The sequence below is a fragment of the Chenopodium quinoa genome, unplaced genomic scaffold (assembly GCF_001683475.1).
Source record: "Chenopodium quinoa cultivar QQ74 unplaced genomic scaffold, ASM168347v1, whole genome shotgun sequence".
NCBI lineage: Eukaryota > Viridiplantae > Streptophyta > Magnoliopsida > Caryophyllales > Amaranthaceae > Chenopodium > Chenopodium quinoa.
The window spans coordinates 5912013-5930404 of NW_018742914.1; the positions used below are offsets into that span (position 1 = coordinate 5912013).

Genomic DNA, 18392 nt, shown 5'->3' on the forward strand with positions numbered 1-18392 from the left:
AAGAAGACGAAGAACTAACTGACTATGAAAATTAGTTTAAGTTGTGTAGTACTCTAATTTTCTCAATGAGATTAACATTAGAAATATGTATCAAAAAAATAGAACCATTTGAACAATGAATTGTATCAATATTATTATTGTTATTATTATTATTAATTATTGATGATTATTATTATTATTATTAGTATTATTATTATTGTTATTATTATTATTATTATTTATTGATGATTATTATTATTATTTATTGATTATTATTATTAGTATTATTATTTCAATTATTATTGTTATTATTATTATTATTATTATTATTATTATTATTATTATTATTATTATTGTTGTTGTTGTCGTTGTAATAAGAGCTTAAAAGAATGAAATTTGGCTTTATATCATTAGCAATATCATTAGACATAAATTAAGAGCTGAGTTGAACTGAACTGAACTGAACTGAACTGAGCTGAGCTGAACTGAACTGAACTGAATTTCAACGGAACAAAACAGGCCCTAAATGAGTACATTAGATTTAGGATTAATTTATATTCTATCAATTCTTCCTAAACATATAATTAGTGAATTAAACAATTTTCCTTTGACAAAATTATTTAAAAACAACATATATATTAACCTTGCATGCAAATAAGTGTCGGCGCGTTTGTCTTAGATCTCAAAAATAACGTAAGTAGTAATTTTGTTTGCTTCCATTAAAGAATGATGTACCACAAGCTGTAGCCTTATTCACTATGTTGGAATCTACTCCGAAACACTACAATACTACTATGCACCGATTGATTTTTTTTTTTAATAAGGTCAAATTTCATGTAATTGACCATATATTTTTTAATTATGGAGTATTATATAGGATCAAATATTAGTATTAAAATTATCATCTTGAATCTTGTTTGAATTTTTTTTATGTATGTATATATTATCCATATAACTATCTTTATTAGTTCATTCCGTTCAAAATATTTTTGACGACAAACATGTAAAATGACGCAATGGTAAGTGGTGCAAGATAGAGAAGCTAGAAAATAGGTTTTCGAACAAGGGAATAGATTGAAAAACTATAAACTTAGCAAATTTGGAGCAGATTAAGGGCCTGTTTAGATTTATTGAAGTGAGCTGAACTGAACGAAACTGAATTGAACTGAGCTGATTGGAGCTAAATTGAACTAAACTAAGCTGAACTTAATTATTTATGAAAGAAGGAAATTAGGAACATAACTGAAATGAACTGATTGGAGCTAAACTAAACTGAAATTAAGCTGAAGAGAACAGACCCTACGTTAAACCAACTACCTTAATGATAATGTGAATTTAGATTATGATGAAATTATAATAGTAATTTAAGTGGTATCAAATTAAAGTCATGTGTGCATTTACTTACAAAATTAATAAAACTATAAAAACAAATAATGTTTCTAAATTTCAATAACAAGTCAAGCCAATTGGTCCATTAAGCTTAGCCACAAAGTCATTCCACCAATGTCAAATTGTATCAATATATGATGTATTTTAAATAAATTTAATTCATCTACTCCCTCCGTTTTTAAATACTTGCTCCACTTTTCTTTTTCGGCCGTTTTTAAATACTTGCTCCATTTCCTTATTTGAAATACTTTTACAATATTTAATTCATTTCTCTCACCTAATGGACCCAAAATAAATCAAATTTTATTAATTTCATATTTTCTCCTCCTCTAATTCTCTTCATTACTTTTGCTTTTTACAATTTTTTTTTATTCCACTTACCCCACTACCTTCAATTCATATTTTATTACTTTCTCCAATTTCTTCTAAAAACTCAGCGTAAGGAGAAATGAAGCAAGTATTTAAAAACGGAGGGAGTAGAAAGTAAAAAGTAAAATCGCTTGACATTACACATACATGTCGCAATGTTACGGATTAAATTCTCATCCACCTTATAAAAGCGTGGTGTATAGCGTAGTAAGGAATATGGTAATTTTGTTGTCCAATGAGAAAAAGTATCATATTGTTGTATAAGTCATTCAATGTTCATTGTGAGAAGCTAGCATACAAACATAGACCATGCATCACCATGAAATTCCCAAAGATGATGCATAAAATAACCTAGAGGAAGTGGCACGTCGCTTCCTAAGTTGCCCATCATATGAATTGAGAGAATCAAGGACCTCAACCCCAACAACTGGCATTTCTCTGCATTTATAAATAAATAAAAATAAAAAATAAATAGAAAATGAAAAGTTCATTGTTCATAGACCCTTGTACTATAATTAATTAACTATACATGTATTTATTTACACAATAATAATACAAATGTAAAACTATTCTAGTAAGCTCTCAATTACTCCGTAGTAGCTAAATCATTGACTTTTGAATGTTCAACTTTCTTCCCACAATCTTATAAAGCAATAATTTTTTGATTTAAAATTATGTTTTAGAATAAATTTATTTTTGCAAGATATTTTTAGAAGTCTAGAATTGGAAATGATTTGTTCATTTAAAGAATTATGAGGTTGTTTTGGCCAATAGGGATGCCCTAATAAAGTTGGAGCAATCTTTATAAATTGAATATGTTGATATGTGTCTATGCCTCTATTGCACGCAATAATAATACAAATTCAGAAATTTTATATCAATTATTAGGTGAAGAGTGCATGACATATTTAAGTGAGCAAGTAGATTATTGATTATGTTATTATTAAACAAATGGAGAAGAAAGAATGGCACATACTAATGTGATAGTTTGACATTTTAACTTATAAACATGTATCTTTAATTTGAAATAAAGTTATAAAAATACATTTAAACTCATTAAGCCTAACATAGTATTAATATTTGCCACCTACCAAACATGTCATTAATGTTGGAGATATCGGAAAATATATGTGTGATATATTTTCCGTAAATATCATTTAAGAGAATAATATATTTAATTAGGATATTTATGTTAAGATATTATTTTGAGAATATATTTTTAGGGTTTATGATTAGACATATATCTTTTAGGAAGATTATTTCCTATCTTATGAGCTTAGGTTTTGTATAAATACTCAACCTATTGATTAATAATAATCAAGCAATACAAAAGCTATTCATTCTCTCTTCTCCCTAATTTGTCATGGTATCAAGAGCAAGTTAAATCACAAAAATTTCTCCCCTGCCGGTGGGTTAGAAAGTTAAACCCACCGGTGGGATTCAAAATTTTCCTTCCGCTATGTAATATTAATACTCTTTAAATTTTTATTTTTTTTGGGTTGGTACACGTTAATCATATGTGTATGTGAATTTTTTTTTTTTTGGGAGAATTTTTTTTTTTGTGGGAGTATGTGAGTGGACTTTCTCCACTATAACACATATTTGGAGATGAAGACATTAAATAACGTTATGCTTGACGCAATATTTAAAAATAATAATAAAAAAAACGGCTCTCTTGTGTCGTGAGACAAGATATATTTGGTTCTCCTTGTGCCGTGAGAAGAGGTTTGTGAGTTGATTCGAGCAGAATTTTGCTCCTTTGGATTTGAATGTGGTTTACTCTGAAAGACCAATAAGAAATTTGAGTGTGGTTTACTCTGAAAGACCAATAAGAAATTTGAGTGTGGTTTACTCTGAAAGACTAATAAGAAATTTGAGTGTGGTTTACTCTGACAAACCAATATTTGATGCAGGTTCGAAAAGATTGACGTTCCTGCTTGATTGATTGATGACTGATGAGTTCGAAAAGATTAACGTTCTCATCATTGAAAAAGAAGAAAAAAAAATTGAAGGCGACATCACAAGAGTGTGCATCTCGGCTTCAAAAAAAGTGAAGAATTTCCAATCGCAATGTTCGTGTTACTGCCGTTACGATTGCGGGAGGGTGTTAGAGATATCGGAAAATATATGTGTGATATATTTTCCGTAAATATCATTTAAGAGAATAATATATTTAATTAGGATATTTATGTTAAGATATTATTTTGAGAATATATCTTTAGGGTTTATGATTAGACATATATCTTTTAGGAAGATTATTTCCTATCTTATGAGCTTAGGTTTTGTATAAATACTCAACCTATTGATTAATAATAATCAAGCAATACAAAAGCTATTCATTCTTTCTTCTCCCTAATTTGTCAGTTAATATTCCCCATGATAAATAATTAGATCTTATCAAAGATCTACTTTTCATCTACAATGATAAAATTTTCTCGATCTTCTTTTCTGAAAAATGTTAGTTTTGACTAGAGAAGGTTTTGCGTAAAACGGACACACGTGAGATCGGGCTCAACAACAAAAAGGTGTGAGTCTGAGAAACCCGATGATAAAATTATTTTATTCCTGACTAAAATAGTCTTATTCCTGACTAACATCTTTATTCTGGTCAAGGCCGAGGTGGGTATTTGTGAGTTGGTGTCGAGGTGTGAGTTTCTGGGTTAAGGTCGGGGTTGGCTGGCTGCAGGAGATCGTGGTGGCGGCGGACTCACGGTGAGTCCGTCTCACCCAAAACTTTACCTTTTTTTTATTAAGTTGAAAAATGACTCATTCACATTACATATTTTTAGGTATTGCCCTTACATATAAATTAAAATTTGGTTAAGTTAGATCAGATCGAATAATCCCATCAACTTAATAGCCATAAAATTGTAAGGTGATCAGTTTGAGTATTTTCAATTTCAAACCAAATCAATCTTAGATTCTTAGGTACATATATATAGGTAGGATTGCTTATAAAATTCGAAACCAAATTAGAGCGGAATGATTATAAAAAATAATATGAAAAATAAAAAAAAGTAAATACAAGAGCCCTATTTCTACTATGCATGCATTATTTATACAAGTACATGAAGAATTTAAGCCTAATCAACCAAACAAATCAAGTAGTCTCAAACATGGGGCCAAAGTATACATGAGCATGAAACTACTCTTGCCTCAATTATTGAGTACATATCACACAAAGCACTGACATATTTAATGCTTACTGTTTCACCTTTAATTAATATGGAAACCACTTTGATTAGGCAATGTATTGATTGGGTATATATTTACGAGTATTTTCTTTTTCTTGTCTAGGAGCTTAAGTGGCATCCCTCAGGATGAGCAATCACAACCCCTTATTAACAAATTTGGAAAGATTTCATAAAAGAACGAAGTTATGAGGGTAAACTTTATTGGATCCAACTCTATTATTTTGAATGAGGAAGCTGACGCATTAAAAAGTGTTAAAAAATGCTCTTTCTCCAGATTAAACATTCTATAATTGAAGATGACAATCTTTACGTCATCTACACTATCAAACGACTATGGAAGATCCCTCGGATATTTTACAACACAAATGTTGATGTTGAGAAAGATATTAAGAACTTTGAGTAACACATTGTTTGAGAAGCAAATTAAACAATAGATTTCATGACTAATTATGGCCATTTTCACTCCTCATTTCCTCAATCCCAACCAAATTGGAATTATAAATAGGCAAAAGCTAACAAACTTCAAATGTAAATGAAGACCATCAAAAATGGTTATATAAACCCAGAAAATCATAATCATACATAAATTCTAACCCAACAGTTCATATTGAGGCATAGAAGTATAGAACAATAAACAAACAAACAAAAATGAACTGCTATTTTCGCCGTAATATCACCTTTCTCTTCCTCTCTTCGCAATGATATGATCAAAATACTAGAAACCTATGTCTCAAAAGCCCGAAGTTCACAAGCTTGAACGCGATTGGAGGCGTTCTCATGATTTTCCCCCATTAAGCAGAGGGAGAAGAAGGGAGACAAGAAGAAGAAAAGCACAAAGAAACACAGCACTGAACCCAAACCTGTGGAAAATTGTATTCATGTCCATCTTGCTGCGCTTAACTCTCTCCCACGCGACATCCCCGAATGAAATGCCAAGCCCAGGGTCACCCATCTTCACCTCACTCCCAACCAAAATGGAGTTATTCACTCCCTGAACATTGTTGTTTACATATACATTGATACAACTGTCAGGCAGCTCCTTCGGTTTGCTCTGACGCACATTCATCACTGCACCAACATTGCTTCCTTCCACATTAACGCGATCAAAGCTGACATGACTATCCTCTTCTCGACTCATTATATTCCTAAGCAGTTTCAGTATGTCTTCGTTCAATTTGCCATCTATTTCCTTACAATGTTTGAAGCTCTTCATAGTGTGTTTTTCTTTCCTTGTTTCGTTTGGCATTTTTTTTTATACAAAATGGGAATTCTAGCTTATCCTTAGCATAAATCAAAGGCTCCATTTTCCACTTTATTGCCACTACAAGTAAGCCAACATTCCCTAAGAATGACTTGATCAACACTCAATACAAAAAGATTGAAATTTGGAAGGCTAGTTACACTCCTACAGACTATTATACTTCACATTACTACTATAAGTAAAATTCTGTATCCACTCCCTTAAGATTGTATCAGTTTTGCTACAATGATTTGCTTCGGTAGTATCTCTGGTCTCTAGCCGTTCATTGCCAATGCATTTCTAAAGGTCGAAGCAGTTTCATTACATATCTAGACTTCAAGCGACCTCCTTTGTAGAAATCAAGATCGCGTATGATTCAATCTCCTTAGTCATTAAGGCGTATTTCAAATTTTCAATGAATAAATTAGTATGAAACGAGTTAAGGGACCATTTTCGCTTGTTTTAAAATGGAATGGGGTGAAAGGATGGAAAGAAAGTTGAAGAGACCCAATTATCTTCTAGTAACCACATCTTCACCATGTTCAAAAGATTGAGAAGAAAATAAAGCAACCCCCTCCGTCCTTCCCATCCCTCAGTTAGCTTCTGCTAATTAAACTCGTTGTAAGCTTGGTTGACAACAATTAAGGAAAAGCTATGCAAGGGAAAAGAAAAGAAGGGGAATCAAGAAGAAAGTACTGAAAGATTGTACTCTATTTTATTGTCGAATCTGACATTAGAAAGATGTTCTGTAATTGAATAAACAGGCATGGAAAGGAAATCAGAGAAATTACACGAAAAAGAGAAGAAAAGAATTGTACTTGTTCACAAAACTATTATTCATTTCGTACAAAGGCTTTATTTAGGGCAAAGCTGGTTCTTTTCGCTGGCCATGATGGACCCTGAACACTCTGACATAGGTATAGAACAGGACACTCTTCATTTTGGATCAGAAGCATGGAAATTTAATGAGTTCCCAGATCTGAGTCACATACAGGAGCTGCATTTACAAGCGAGTGAGCGGCCACAAATCCAGTGAGTTTTTCAACCAAAAGCTGCCATTTGTTATAGTGTCAAACACTCGAAAATAAAAGGTAAAGAACAAGGACAATGTAAAGCAGAGAGAACATCGGGCACAGGATTTTCTGAATCAAAAGACAAAACTGTTCACCCGATATAAATCAGCCTCAGCAATTCAAACTAGCAAAGGCTTCAAAAAATACAGATGATGAGAACATTTCTCAAGATTATACAACCCTGAATGACAGAATAATCACGTTTATTATTTCTTCTTTGTTTCTTGACAGCAGGCATTTCAACCTTGATTAGACCTATAATGGCAACACTAAAGATGATCAGCACTCAAAATTTGTACTGTCCCGCCGCCCACTATAACTAACGGAAGATCACATGAGAAGAAATGTTGACAAAGTAATGCCTGCATTACTCATTCAGCATACATGAAAATGTGAATGCATCACATACCTATTACAAAGATACCCAGTAAGAACAAGAACTTCCAGCAAGATTAATGAACTTGATCAGAAATATCATTGCCAAGGATCAGGAGTAACTTTTTCACTGATTGTAGACCCAAATTGTGGCCCACCCTTCCGGTAACATGCCAGATACTCAACAGGATATCCTCTGAGCTTGTGTGGGGCAATATCAAGATCCGCAAATGTTAAAGCTGTGAAATCATTCAGACCAAATTTTAATATTGTGAACTTTGTGGTCACTAAAAATAACTTAAGGAGAATTGCTAGACCCTACACTTAAATTGAATATACTAACCCTTATCTGATACAACTGTATCTCCAGATTGGGCATGGATCTGATCCAGATTAAATATTGCTGGAGATGGTAAGGGGAATGGAACTTTGTTGATCAAGAGATCTCGAGGAGAGGAAATGGCCTGCATTACAAAAAATTTGTCACTACCACAAAAGGCACAAGCAAATATTATACTTCTATCCTGGGGAATTTTGCTAGGCCAGACATTAGATATCTTTTACTTCTTTTCTCAAAAAGAAACAACCATCTCATACAAGTAAAAACTAAGATAAGTAAGATGCATTAATACTCCTCCGAGTTTCATTCAAGACATACAGCACACTCAAAATTTAAAAGAAACTCCTAATCCAGTATATGTGGCAATGATGTATTATCCTCCACAAAACTATCAATAGGTAGATATAGTCCATTCACTAGTACTTTAAATGGGCCAAGATTCTGAGTACTATGGATTACTGATCAATTAGCATCACAACCATGACTAACCTACACAGCCAACAAGGAAGCAAACATGCCATGGAGTAATTGTTTACCTTTGCAATTGGCACCGGCAATTTCACATACCGGGGCCATTCACGAATTGTTTCAAACATAAGTTCTGCCTGTAAGAGACAAGACTTCAGTTAGAATCCAAGCAGTTGAACTTATTAAGCACTACAAAGCTTCAATGTATTACCAATTCATGCACAGTATAGACATCTGGCCCTCCAAGTTCATAAGTGTTTCCCATGCTAGAGCCATCATCTTTCAAAGATGCAACAATTGCACCAGCAACATCGATCACATAAACAGGTTGTATTCTGGAGAGCAACACGGTTAAAGCATCTAAAGGAAGCAAACAAATACATGTAATACAATTATTCAAGAGCCAAAAAAAAAAAAAAAAAAAAAAAACATGGCCAAATACCCCTCTAACCCCCCCCCCCTCTCTCTCTCTAAACCAAAAAAGAAAAAAGGGGGAGGAGAGAATATTGCAACAAAACAAGTTCAAGATCAATTCCAGACATACTTATTTGATCCATCCCCAATAAGGGGAAGAAAGCTATACTTCTTCACAAACTGTGCCCAGGTATTAAGAATCCGATCCTCTGTACCAATCATAGTAGCAGGCCTTAATATAGTTGCCTGCAGATTATGTAAACACATGTTAATCCTGTTATTATGCAAAATGCTTACTACATATAGTTTGCCATTCACCAATATGCAAATCCATGCCATTAATTGCAAGATGTGCAAGAACACAGAAACTAGTGCCATAAGCATGAAAAAAAAATTACATCAAAACATAATTGATGTAGGATCTAGAAACTTTGTTAGTATGACCTTTTTGCATATTTGTTACATGAAAGAGTGAATCAAGACAAGACAATCTACAGCCCAGGATAAGTTTCGCACGAGTAACCCAGCACTTTAACAAGACTCGTCACCAGAATTCAAAAAATTTTGCAAAATAGATAAGCTTCATTGACAGTTAATTCTACATTCAAAACCACCGACCCAAAAGGCCTTAATTCAACATTGAAAGAGATAAAACAGACTTACTCCTGGCAGTTCTCTCAAAACAGCTTCCTCTGCTGCAGCCTTAGCTTTTAGCATCCTGGATTCTGAAGTTGGAGATGCCCCAAGGCAAGAAACTTGAATAAATCTCGTAATGCCACCATGTTCCTTAGCAATCTACAGAACAAATTATCTATTAGCACAAACAGGAGAGAAGCCATTGAATTCTTCATTTCTTAAGTACTTACTAAACTTACCTTAGGAGACATACTGACATAAAGAACAGTTCTCATACATGTAAACATAAAGTTTTGTCCTTGGGAGCGTAGTAAAATGTCAAAACATACAGCTTATGCATTTGAGTATATGAGTTAACATAAGACCTTAAGAGGGACACACTGGAATAAAATCATGAGGAAGCTCAGTAATAGAGCTCCCAGCCACAGGGTTAGGACTGAAGTTTAATTGGCGTCATCCGAACACAATAACTAAAAAGGCACATTGTGTTTTATTTCAAACTTGTTTCCAATTTACAGCCTGGGTTTCCCACTAGGTTCTTATTCCCCTCAAAGGGCAGATCCACAAAGCCCATTGACTTCCTAATTAAAAGGGCGGGGATGGACCGAGTACAATGGCTTTAGTAATCACTATCATATTTGTAATTTATTTTTTTGGGATATGATTTATTAATTACTGTTAAAGTTTAATCTGTATAATTCAATCAAACGTGATTATCTCAGCACGCTAAATTCAGGCAAGACAGGCTTACGAACATATTCCACATAATTTGATTATTTTGTCAATCCTTGAAAGAATGGGTTTATTTGTAAATGAAGGGGGTTCATTTTGTTGTTAGTCAACAAGCAGCCAACAGGTCTCTTTACAAGATCTTATGGGTTGCGCTGGAGCCAAGGTGCTCCTCTTCTTTTCATTCCTGAGACGGAGTTTTATGGTTGAAATAGGTAAAATGGATATATATGCATTATAAAATATAATTCTTGACAGCTCATTTTTATCCATCGATTCACTAATGATACTCAAATATGTAGCTACTTGACTAGAACGACTTGAATCTCTCGAGATGCTGTCCCCTGATTCATTTAGCAATGCTAAGCTTGGTCAATTTACAAAAGTGTAAAATCTAATAACTGATGTTCCAAAATATAGAATTGTTAGCAGTTTTCTTGGTGTAGGCTGGAGGTATTTTCATCAACTTATTTAGTCTTTTGCCAGCTGCTTTTTCCGAGTGCAGAATCCAATTATTAGGAGTCACTGAAGACTTCCCAGTTTTGTATACATAAACAAATTCTCAAGTCATGCAAGTGTTAATATCCCTGATAATATACAGTATGTCTGTTTACTTAATGATCATGTTCATCATCCGACTAGTGTAGCTTCGAAGCTAGAAATAAATATGATTTCTACAAGGATTTAATTGGATTAACTACTTAACTGGTACAGAGTGTGTATCCCAAGCATGCTATTGGCCTCAGTCTTGAAATTTGTATATGCTCAAGTAAGTTTTTCATATATTATTTCATAGTATCAACCCAAAGGTACATATATTTACAATATTCACCATCATGATCAGCTTTTAAATAAATATATAAGTTTAACTTGTGAATTATTCAGTGAAGTTCACAAATTAAACAGCTATGTGCAAGTGTAACAAGTTCAAAGTCTGGACATTATATAGAATCACTTTACACTAAATGAACAAGTCAGCCTAAGCCAAAGTTTAGCCAGAATTTTAATGTAAAAAATAAAGCTCATCCAGCAAATTTTGAAATTCAACTTGAAACATCTTGATTAAGATTTAAAATTCAACTTGAAACACCTTGATTAAGATAGGTAGTTCATATGAAACAACCAAAGTTAATGATTTGAAGAACAATCAGTTGTCATTCCTATTTTAAGCTGGAGGGCCTTATTGACCTCAATGCTTACTACGCCCTCGAGGATGAGGGTATATTCTTCTTGTCCTTAGTCCTCTGTTGTAAATGGATCATCCGACCATAGGCCTTTCGTGTCACTCTATTATGTACTTATTACTTTTCTCCCCTCCCCCCCCCCTTCCTTCTCAAACCCCCAAAAATAAGCCAATAAACTGTACATAGTGCAGAATTCGCAAAAAGATAACCAACCTGAGCAAGATGTTCAGCCATGTGGTGATTGACTTCCTCAAAGCTGTAATTTCTTGTTTCATATTCCCTCCCTGCCATATTTTATGTAATTAGAATACGAAAAAGCAACATTTCAAAATATCATTAAAAAGTAAAGAAAAGAACATTACCAATAAGATTGATCACAACATTGGCCTTTGCCATCACTGCTTTGATTGAGCTTTCATCTCTTGGATCATACTTCATAGGTACAATCTGAAAGGAATAGCATGCATCAGGGGCCAACTTTAAATTGCAATTGCAACAAATACTCAAACCTCAATATAGAAACTTACCTGCCCAAGATCACCCATCAATTTGAGATGACGAGGAGAATCCTCAGAACCTCGAAAAGGAACCAAAACTTGACTCCCCATTTTAGCTGCAGTAAACTAGGATGTTGTCAGAACATGAACTGTATACTAAAAGGGAAACAGGAGAGAGAGGATCCTTTCTAAAGTTCAAAAGAAGGTAAAAAAGCTAGGACAAACAACCCTTGTATAAATTACTAAAAGAGATATGTGTTTTGAATCTCCCAGAAAACGGTGAATGCAGTTAGATAAATAAATGCAGCAGATGGGACTCATGGGAGGGAAGCAAGGAAAAAAATTATAACCAAAACTTGTTAGCCGCAAAGATTTGTTCAATTTGACATTGCGAATAAATCAAAAGATATGTCAAAAAATAATGAGCGAGTCTACATAGCATTGACCATTCAGAGGGAGGAGTGAGTAACTTAACAAAGAGAGGGGGTGAAAATAAGTGAGAACTTGAAATTCGTTTTACACCACCATCTTTATTTTCCTTATATACGTGTGACAGACTTTATAATCCCATAGTATTAAAATTACCCCTCCACGATACACATAAAAACTTCTAAGTAGAATCCTTAATTAATTGTTCCTGGAGGTGCCTCCAAGCCCTCCATGCGCTTCTACTAAAGCCTGTTCAAATCTAATCCTAAGGCTTTTAATTTTCCATTGATGAGTAAGTTGCCTTCTAACATATGTCCTACCCTCTACAACATGATCTCCAAGTAAGCCAGCCAATACCCTGTATAATCCATCTAATAAGTTAGCACCCTGCCCCTTGGGTGTTTAAATGACAGTCCACATAGAAGTTTTTAGAACTTATTTTGTCATGAGAGTAAAAAGCTTTATACTCTCATGATGCTAACACCCATGTGAGTATAAAGCTGAAAATTTTTAGAACTTATTTTGTATTTCCAAGGTGAGGTTAACCCTCATCACCTGTGATACCATACCCATCAAATTAATTAGGTGGCTCATAACCCATAGTGAGGATATTAAACTCAATAGCCATATCACCAAAATCAATTCAAAAGTTTGACACTTTTAACCATGCCTCCTTATCGTTAGGTTAATCATTTTTCATATTTGATGCTCCTACAAATCTAAAGCCCATATTTGACTTGAAGCATCATAGTTCAAAAATGTATATGACATATATAAAAAGAAACTGAAAATGATACCACTAGAACAATTAAAACCAATAGTTTGTGAAAGTTTTGTAACTTGACTCACCAAGTTGCTGTACAACGTAGCGTCCTAGAAACCCAGTCGATCCAAAAACTGTTGCAACAATGCCACTGCAAGACACCAACATGAACAATTTTACAAAAATATCCTAACTTGCTTAGCTAAACTGAACATTTTAAACTTCTTGATATATGGCAACTAATAAGAGCATATACCTTGGTAACTTCCACAGTATTGGAAAATTGAGCCATTTAAATAAGCAGCTTCGGTTTCAAGAATGTAGAAAGCAGAAAAACAAAATACTGGGGCTTGTTTGGCATCGTTTTTTATTTTTAGTTTTCGGCTTTTTTGAAAACAATAAACCAAAAACAGGAAACAAAAAAAGTGTTTCCACTTTTTTGTTATTAGTGTTCAAAATTATCATAATTTTATTAAGTTTGACTAATTTTTGATTAATTATATAATATACTTCCTCCGTTTTTATTTTATTGCACCATTAGGACTTTTACACTATTCACTTAATCTTCTTTGACCACTATTTATGATTTATACATTAGGAAAAATATAGTCATGTGGGATCTAGTTAGATTCGTATCGAACTCTACTTTTCAAACATCAAATTTTTATAATTTTTACAAATGTATAATTGAAGATATTGATAGCCAAGGATGCACGGGTACGGCAGTCTTTGGCCGTTCCCCGTATCGGGGACATATCGGGGACGGGTACGGTACGAGTACGGCTCAGATACGTCCCCAAGGTGTCCCCTTAGTTTTGGGTACGGCGTGGCTTTTTGGATACGGCTGATGGTAGTTTTGGGGACGTTTCAGGGACGTTTGGTCAAGTTTTTGATGTCCCCAACCCAAATCAAGCCCAGCCCATTAGAAAAAAAACCCTTTAAACTTACCTGATTCATGATTAAACTGTACCCTAAAATTGAAGGAGGGTAGAAGGAAACAGATTCAGCTGACACCGGTGGCCGGAGACCACCTGCGACCCACTCCGACACCAGAGACCGGTGAAGCTTCCCATTTAGCTGAAAGTTCTACCTACTACTTGTACTTCTACTGTTCATGTGTTTTTTTTTACTTCTCACTTTCTCTGACTTTAATTCTTGAGCTGTAAAGCCCTTTTCTTTTTGTTTTTAGTTTAATTTTCTCTATTCTACAGTTTTCTCCGCTTGCCTTCGACACTTCGAGATGCTGATTAGTGATTTACATTTTTTTCGTTTTGTTTGTTTCTTTATAATGTGATGCGATAGTCATGGAGTATTTAAGTTATTTTTTTAATTTTCACTTTCGACACAGACCACACAGTAGCGATCTGGAACTTTGGGCAATAGGGTATTTTGTTTTTACTTTTTTTATTTCATTTTTTTTAAAACAATTTTTTTTTTTCGGTTTCGTTTTCCGTTTTAAATGGTTATGTGTTTTATCATTTTATGAAATTATTTTCTTTCAATTTGCGTTGTACAGATTTTTTTTGTAGAAATTTTATGAATTTATATTTTACAAAATTTTTTTTGCCGTATCTATGCCGTACCCGTTTCTTGAAATATTTATTTTTCCGTATCCCGTCCCCGTCCCCGTACCCGTTCCCGTTTTTGTACCCGTATCCGAATCTGTGCAACCTAGTTGATAGCTAAAGTAATGCATTGGCAAGCGTGAAATCCCTTATGGTGCAATAAAAAAAGAACAGAGAAAGTATAACATATGATTTTTTTTTTTTTTAAAAAAGAAAACTACAACAATGCCAAACAAACCCTAAAGCTTTCAGTGAAGCGCCTATAAGCATCCATGCGACCCTTAAAAAGGTGAGATCTGCGCATTTTGCATAGCCTTTTAAATATTCTTCTACATTCCATACATTAGTTTCTTGTGTTGTCATCAACCCATTTCTCTCTTTTAATAAAAGAAACTTAATGCATAATAAGTGAACAAGGAGCTATGTAAACCGAAATCATGGCAAAGATAGAAATATCGAGCATGTAGCTTATGGATATTCTCATTTCGTAGAGACCTTTAAATCTATAGCAAAAAGAGGAACTATCCTGAAATACTCACATAAACCCATTAGTTCCAGTCTTCTTGTAGGAGATACATACCGAGAGAGTGATGGACTCGTAAAACTGTAAGCAAAATATTTATCATAGATGCATAGGTCAAAAGGTTTCCTAGTCAGACTATTAGTCAAAACAGTGCATCAGCTCAATTACTTCAATATCTAATGAGATTCAAGAGCAGCACATGTCTGGTAGTATTTAAAAAAAAAATACATTCCAAAACTTCAATTATACCCTAATGGATGTCCTAGTGATTAAACTTCTTTATTTCACTTTCTCGAAACCCCTTTCATTTAGTTCCCGTTTGGTTTGATATAAAACACTTTTAATGAAAAATCAGTTCTCAAGGAAAACATATTTTCAACGAAAACCACAATTGCAAATTAGTTTTCTTTTGTTTGGTTTCATAAAAAAGTCATCACAAAATTAAAGATAGTAGTGGAAATGGGGACGAGAGGAAAGTAAAAAAGGAGGGAAGGAAAATGAGGATTCCCTTGTTTTATAAAGAAAAATGTTTTCTACCATTAAGGATATAATTTTTCACCATTGGGAAAAACTGTTTTCCACCCCTTCACAAATCAAACAAAGGAAAATGAGAAAAATATGGAAAAATCACTTTGGGAGGAAAACATTTTACATCAAACCAAACACGGCCTTAAATAGAAGAATAAACTTGAAGTTGAATGATTAATGAACAAGAAACTGAAATTTGATAAATTCCATTAAGCAAGCATAAAGCACGAACATTCATGCAAGGCAAGTCTACAAACCCAAAGATCTCACAATGTCACAAAGCATAAATCCAAAAAGTTATGCTCCACAGCTCCATAACTCCCACTCAGCAATAGTACTAAGTTCATTATTTAATAAACTAGTTGACACCAAGCAGCTGAAGACAAGTTACTAATGGCCAAATGCTTGATCTTAGTTCAGCAAAAAGGCATTAAAAACACTTAAAAGTTATTCTTTATTAATAACCAATACCTCATTGAGCTCAAAAATCACCACCCATCCTTAAAGTTACAACAAGACTTTCTAGTTCTTTCTCTTAAACATCATATCCAGAAACATTCACCTCAAAATCTCCATAGCACTCCGAAACTCAGCTTAAAGATATTAGTCTGGAGGGACCAAACTACTAAACTTAAGGGAAAGAATAAAACAAAATATACCACCTTTTACTCACTGTCTCGCCTTGTCATTTGAAATTAGCACCTACATTAATTTACTAATGCTACAAAACTTCAGAATAGTCATTTTTCCAGCTTTACACCATAATCAATCATGAAATAGTAATCGCTTTTTCTTCTTATTAGACCCCGAGAGCAAAAGCAGGTTCAGGGGCGGACCCACATATGGTCATAGTGTGTCACGTGACACAGTTTTTTTTTTGAAAAAAATTACAACTCAAGTTGCAGTAACTTTAAAATAGTACTCTCACACTCAACATTTTTGGTATTTCATCTTTCGGTCTTGATCCCACAACAATCATAAAAGCCAAAAATATTTTCAATTCCCCAAACACTCTTTCTCTTTCTAATCAATACCCCTCTTTTGCTCTCTCTCTCTCTCTCTCTCTCTCCTTTCACCAAGTCAGTAAAACCATTCTGTTTTTTTGACATGCCAGTAAAACCATTCTTAATAATTTATAATGAAATAAATAGACCCATTTTTTCTTATTTCATACGGAGTACTTCTATAAGCTAAAAATTCATTTGAAGATATAAAAGTTTCTAAAAGGGAATAAAACAAATTAAAAGAGAAGATATGAAAAATATAGTACTTTGTAAAACGAAGAATAAAATTCAGATGGATGTGTGGCGGTTGCAATGGCGGTGTTGTGAATGGGGTCGCAGACTCGTGGTGGTGCAGATTGGGAGAAGAGGCTAAGAGGGGTATTCCTTCTTTCCTCTTCTTTCAAATTAAATAGTCAATCTAATTGCTATTGTTACTGAATTATTATTTGTTGTTAACTATGCTTTTCATTCAGATAATTTAAAGTGTTGTTTTGGGTTGATGATTTGAGTTGATGATATTATTAATTATAAATTTCTCAATTATTAATTTACAATTGGTATGAAAAAATTTGATTGGCATTGAAATTTTTTGTTGTACTTACAGTAAATATTTTTTAGTATTTACCTAAAAAATCACTTCCCATTAATTCACTACCTCCGAAACCCCGATTAAACTCTCAACTCAAACAGGTTCTTCCTTAAGGCATTAATTTCTATAAGTTCAGAATACAAAATGAAATGCTTACAAATTATAAATTGGGGAAGCTACATTTTCAACAGATGAATTCATACAAATAGCAGCTTCAATTACTCGATAAATTCAATAAATTAAAGATAACGATAAAATAAATTTACCTAACAGATGATCTTCCACCAGTTCCCTTTCTGACTAGGGGCCCTCCACCTTTAGTGGCGACAGTAGATCCATACCTTGATTGATCAGCACCATAACCTAAATCCCAAACAATCATCAATCATAATTTCAAAAACAAACAATGCGAAATTGAAAAAAAACCCTAGAAATGTCAAAAATTTGCAATACCCAGAAAAATTGGAATTGAAAAAAATGTAAGAGGAGAGACAAAGAGAGATTACGAGGATCAGAAAGAGGGTAAAGAGACTTGAGAGATGAAATTGAAGGAGAAGTCTTGAAAGATTGGTGGGATAATCGCCTGGAAATCGACTGCATTTTGTCAAGAGAAAGAGGAAGAGGAAGAGGAAGAGGAAGATGAAGAGGGTTTGCAGCTGATGCAATTAACTGGGCGCAGTGCGGAGGAATAGAGGTGGAGAGAGAGAGAGAGGGGGTCTTTGCTCGTTTGAGTGGATTTTGGAGCCTGGGGGATCCGATCATGGGAACGAACTTGAGCCCATATTGGGTTTGGGTTCGAGTTGGCAAATGAATCGTTTGAATCGGGATTAAGTTGGATTAGACCTTTTGTATACGTATGAGGTTGAATTGAGATAAATAGGATTTGGCCAATTTGAGGGTTACATATAATCTTTTAAAATGTAGAGAGTCATAAAAGACAATGATGTAGACGGGATTTAATCTCATGTTTTGAGCAATATCTTAAGAGTTTTAACCCATTTAGATAGTTGGCATCCATGGATTAAGTATGATATGGGTGGGGGTGAATGTAGAGTAATAAGAACATTCAAAATCTACTTTATTTTGAGATTGTATTAATTTGGA

General features: G+C 33.8%; 2 protein-coding genes across 3 annotated transcripts; both read right to left on the bottom strand.

The window, feature by feature from the left end:
• Window positions 1-5400: 5400 nt before the first annotated feature.
• LOC110727777 lies at window positions 5401-6202 on the bottom strand. The gene has a single exon (XM_021907352.1). The coding sequence runs from the start codon at window positions 6175-6177 to the stop codon at window positions 5707-5709; it is 471 nt and encodes a 156-aa protein (XP_021763044.1). The 5' UTR covers window positions 6178-6202; the 3' UTR covers window positions 5401-5706.
• Window positions 6203-6864: 662 nt separating this feature from the next.
• LOC110728026 (NADH dehydrogenase [ubiquinone] 1 alpha subcomplex subunit 9, mitochondrial-like) lies at window positions 6865-18065 on the bottom strand. Of its 2 annotated transcripts, XR_002512635.1 has the most exons (13): window positions 17795-18065; window positions 17555-17651; window positions 13166-13230; window positions 11918-12003; window positions 11753-11837; window positions 11604-11674; window positions 9505-9636; window positions 8972-9087; window positions 8639-8762; window positions 8496-8564; window positions 7963-8083; window positions 7654-7858; window positions 6865-7499 (listed from the first exon to the last, which is right to left on the bottom strand). XR_002512635.1 is itself a non-coding variant. In XM_021907630.1 (12 exons), the coding sequence occupies exons 1-12, from the start codon at window positions 18048-18050 to the stop codon at window positions 7719-7721; spliced, it is 1362 nt and encodes a 453-aa protein (XP_021763322.1). In that variant the 5' UTR covers window positions 18051-18065; the 3' UTR covers window positions 6865-7718. The 2 variants fall into 2 exon arrangements, 1 of the variants encoding a protein (XP_021763322.1); XM_021907630.1 differs by having other exon boundaries at window positions 6865-7858.
• Window positions 18066-18392: the final 327 nt, after the last annotated feature.